The following is a 4,091-nucleotide window of genomic DNA, read 5'->3' as shown; positions in this document are numbered from 1 at the left end:
AAGCAGATACTTATCTGTAATGTCGGTATATGATGTTTGTGGAGTCATCTGTTGATGAAAGTCGGAACAATTCTTCGACAAACTTGAGCGTTTCTCCGCCAGGTGTTTTCACCCCTTAAGTGTAGTTCAACCCGTTCTACAATAGATGGCAACTCATGTAACAACTGTTTGAATATTTGCATGCACACAAATCTGTAATGTCGGTAGATAATGTTTGTGGAGCCATCTATTGATGAAAGTCAGAACAATTCTTCGACAAACTTGAGCGTTTCTCCGCCAGGTGTTTTCACCCCTTAAGTGTAGTTCAACCCGTTCTACAATAGATGGCAACCCATGTAATTACCACGTTACAGGAGTCTGTAATTGCGCGTTCAGAATATATTTGCATACATTCAAACTATAATTTCGATATGTAGAGAAATATTCATTTATTTCATCGCACGATTATTTCGATTGTCTTTGTTCGATCTAACGAATATTTCAAGAAATTGATGGCTTTTAAGCCATTATTTATACTAGGACATTGTTAATAATTGTTTCAAGTAAGGTCCTACGACAGTTGTTAATAATTATGATAAATAAACATCAAGATATTGCAAAATTGCGAAGGCGAACGGTTTCTATGAATTTTTGTTCCTCTATACGATTGTAATTAACATGTACACATGTTCCGAATTTTAATATTACAATATGCATCTTATTTGTGTTTTATGAACGATTTTATAAACTACAAAAATTAATTTTAATCGCATAAAGGGACATTAGTTTTATCTGTGAGAGTTAATAGAACCTATTATTGCGATACTTTCTAGCATAAATATCTTTAATAAATGTACAATTGTGATATATAGATACGAATTTTCTATATTTTCTACTTTTTCGACATCGATGGTTCTGTTGAATATAGTTCTGAAAATTAACGTTCTTAAACATAAAGATTGCCTTAAAATCACTCGTATTATACGATATCGTTATTTCTGTATCTCGTTGTGTATTCTTTGTCTGGTTTGTGATTGTAATTAGCACAAAATTATATTTAGTTGTAGTTTCGACATTTTAAAGCGTTGTAATTTTATCCTGAGTCGAAAATTATTGACTGCAACATTTATTTCATATCTCTAATAATAAAAGCAGCATGCTAGCTCCTACGCTAGCATATTCGTTTATAAACTTGAGTGTTTTGCCGTAAATGGCGATACCAATTTTTTTGCAGGATTACCTTCTTTATTAAGTAAATAAGTTTTGAAGTAATAATATTCCATAGATTAAAAATCACGAGCTTAAGTCAATTCGTGCATTATATTTAAGAAGATGTAAAATTGTTTATATATTTAACGATAAATGAAATTAATGCAGAATCTATGTATCAGCTTTTATAAGTTACAATAAGCATTGGGTAACGCCGTGGATAGTGTCGCCATCACGTAGGTAATTACTCGAAACGATAACTGCCATAACCTACTGGAATTTAGCGGGGCGCATCAATATGGCCACCGGTAGCTGGTTCACGTTCCTGCTTGCTAATTGTTTAAGTAATTTTGGGGGACGTGCAAGTGTACGTTGAAATAAACACTTCGACGAAATGAATATGTCAGTGGAGAAAAAGAAGTATCCATCGGCATTGCCGACAAATTGGCCTACAAGGGATGAATCCACTAGAAAAAGTCAAAACCAATTGTCAACTACTGGAAAGGTTGACGTTTATTATTACAGGTGAGTTTTGCATTGCGAAATTCATTATTAATTTGGTTAATGTAGAAACTGACTGCTCATTATGAATAAAAAGCGATGATGTAGTTATAACATATTAAGTAGATCATAATAAATATAGGAATCCTTTTTGTCATTGATTTTAATCTCAATAATTTATATTTATGGGTACTGTACTTTTTTTTTCAGTCGTGGAGTAAGAAATGATGCATCGTTAGTACCACCGATAAGACAGACAGCATCCATTTTCAAACAACCGGTTACCATTTATAAGACACAAGAGGGAAAAGTGAAAGATATTAAGCATGGAAATCAAGAAAAACCAAAACAGGTTGGTATTTGGTGCTTATTGCTTACACATGTGTAAAATACTAATGTACGTATATACATTGAATTATTAAAATGTTAAGATAAGTCTCATCGATGTTCCCCAGTGTTAACATTTTTTTTCAAGGAGAAACATTTTCCAACAATAACTTTTGACATTTTTTATCATATTCGTTGTTATTTATTAGAAATTCATAATGTATATAAAATTGTATCGTTATTTGGTAATAATTGTATCGTACCCCTTTTGTGTGTAAAAATAATACCCCGAGAGTTTGTTATTACCTTAAATATAAAATTGTTAGAATTTATGATTTAGTTTATTATGGCATTTAACGTTCCTTGTGTAAATTCTCATGGTACAATCATCGAATCGTTCATTTAGGAAGGAGCCGATAAAACTGATGGCAAATATGGCTCCCAAGATAAGCCTAAGCAGGTAACATTGTTCGATGTGCTTATGGAATCGTTATCGATTATGTGTTTGTTTCTTTCTATCGACGAATTCATAATACTCTGTATGAAATGTCGATGACCAGTAATTACGATCTTCTGCCATTTTAGAACCAATCGTGTAGTGCATGTTTGATTAGGAAATTCTGAATCGCGTAAACGTTTCACAGAATTTAGAACTGTAAGAAGTGTAATTCTTTAATGCAACTTATATGGACTATCGCGTTACTTTTAAGTTTTCCTCTGTTGTCCAGCATTGACTCTTTGTCGGTTTAAATGTAACGTATTCGATGCAATGTTTAAAAATTTAATTTATAGTAATTATGCTTGCAATACGAAATGAATATATTCTGCTTTTGTAATTAGATCGTTCTTGTGTGTGTTAAGCATTATCGTTCTACGTACAATATTACTATTGTCTTATGTACGAAATCTATGGTTGGTATACACGTTTAATACGTCTAACCTTGCAGTTATTTTGGGAAAAACGTTTGGAAGGTTTAAGGGCGTGCGATCCGGATGGTTTTGAATTCGATGCAATGGATTTACCAAAAAGTTTAAAACCGGTGGGGCCGTATATTACGGAAGAAACATTGCTACAAAGCGTTGCTACGGCACTACACGTTTCGTCTCAGCCCGTCACTGGACAAACGGGTTCAAAAACAGCTTTAGAGAAGAATCCCGGGGTATTTCTTAATCCCGATCAACCCCTCGTACAGGTAGAATAGATATTTAGATACTATATAGGGTGCTACTTTTAAATCAGTTAACTCCATTAAAATACATGTTGTGCGTTAAATACACTTGAACGTATATTGCACACCCTATGTAACGTAAATAATTATGTACCGGAGGTTTGAAAGGGTATACCGACAGAATCACAGTGATAATTGTAATTGCATCACAAGCAGTAATCGTTATCGTTGCAAATAACGAAGGAAATTATTTTTGTTTGAGGCTGTTTCAATAGCGGACGAAGACATCAAGAGGCAAGAGGATCGAGTCGCACTGGCGAGAAAAAAATTACAAGATGCGCTACGGGCGGTTCCTATATAAATTGTACAATCCTTTTAGTTGTATTCTCATTCGCTCATCCCTAGTTTTAAGTTCGTTATAAATTATATCGTACCAGTTTTTTATAATAAATGTTTTGTAAAGAATAAGAATAATACCGTACAATAATACGGCTTGCGACTTACGGTGTAAGTTTGTGAATTTCTTATAAATTGTTTTAAATTATTCGAACATCGCTGAATCTATTTCTCTCTCTCTCTCTCTCTCTCTCTCTCTCTCTCTCTCTCTCTATCACGTTACACCTACAATGTTGTTACGTAGAAAATTGCAACAGCCGACAACCGGTCGATTCACGAGGTTATTCGCTTATTCCGGGAAATGGTTTCAACACCGCGATAAAATCGGGTTCAATGGGAGAAGAGAAGGGTTCGAGCAGGTCAGCTGCACGGCCGTAAAATCCAATTTCGCTTTTCGTTACGAGCTGCTGATAATTTTGACGGTCAAACGCGATGGTTATTCGCCATCTGTTCGGATTTTCGGTGTACTCAGAAAATTGAGAAGGGTTCCACAGGCGGCGAGAATTTGGG

At 34.4% G+C, this 4,091-nt stretch overlaps 1 protein-coding gene across 3 annotated transcripts; it reads left to right on the top strand.

Moving 5' to 3' along the window:
- The first annotated feature begins 1,491 nt into the window (after positions 1-1,491).
- On the top strand, positions 1,492-3,754 carry Mbd-like (methyl-CpG-binding domain protein 2). 3 transcript variants are annotated; one of them, XM_076322941.1, is made up of 5 exons: positions 1,492-1,713; positions 1,900-2,041; positions 2,423-2,476; positions 2,964-3,176; positions 3,448-3,754. In XM_076322941.1, the coding sequence occupies exons 1-5, from the start codon at positions 1,583-1,585 to the stop codon at positions 3,544-3,546; spliced, it is 639 nt and encodes a 212-aa protein (XP_076179056.1). In that variant the 5' UTR covers positions 1,492-1,582; the 3' UTR covers positions 3,547-3,754. The 3 variants fall into 3 exon arrangements, with proteins under 3 accessions (XP_076179056.1, XP_076179055.1, XP_076179057.1); XM_076322940.1 differs by having other exon boundaries at positions 2,964-3,209; positions 3,448-3,751; XM_076322942.1 differs by lacking the exon at positions 2,423-2,476 and having other exon boundaries at positions 2,964-3,209; positions 3,448-3,749.
- Positions 3,755-4,091: the final 337 nt, after the last annotated feature.

Source organism: Ptiloglossa arizonensis, chromosome 11 (assembly GCF_051014685.1).
Source record: "Ptiloglossa arizonensis isolate GNS036 chromosome 11, iyPtiAriz1_principal, whole genome shotgun sequence".
Classification (NCBI taxonomy): domain Eukaryota; kingdom Metazoa; phylum Arthropoda; class Insecta; order Hymenoptera; family Colletidae; genus Ptiloglossa; species Ptiloglossa arizonensis.
This window is presented reverse-complemented; position numbering and strand designations above follow the sequence as displayed.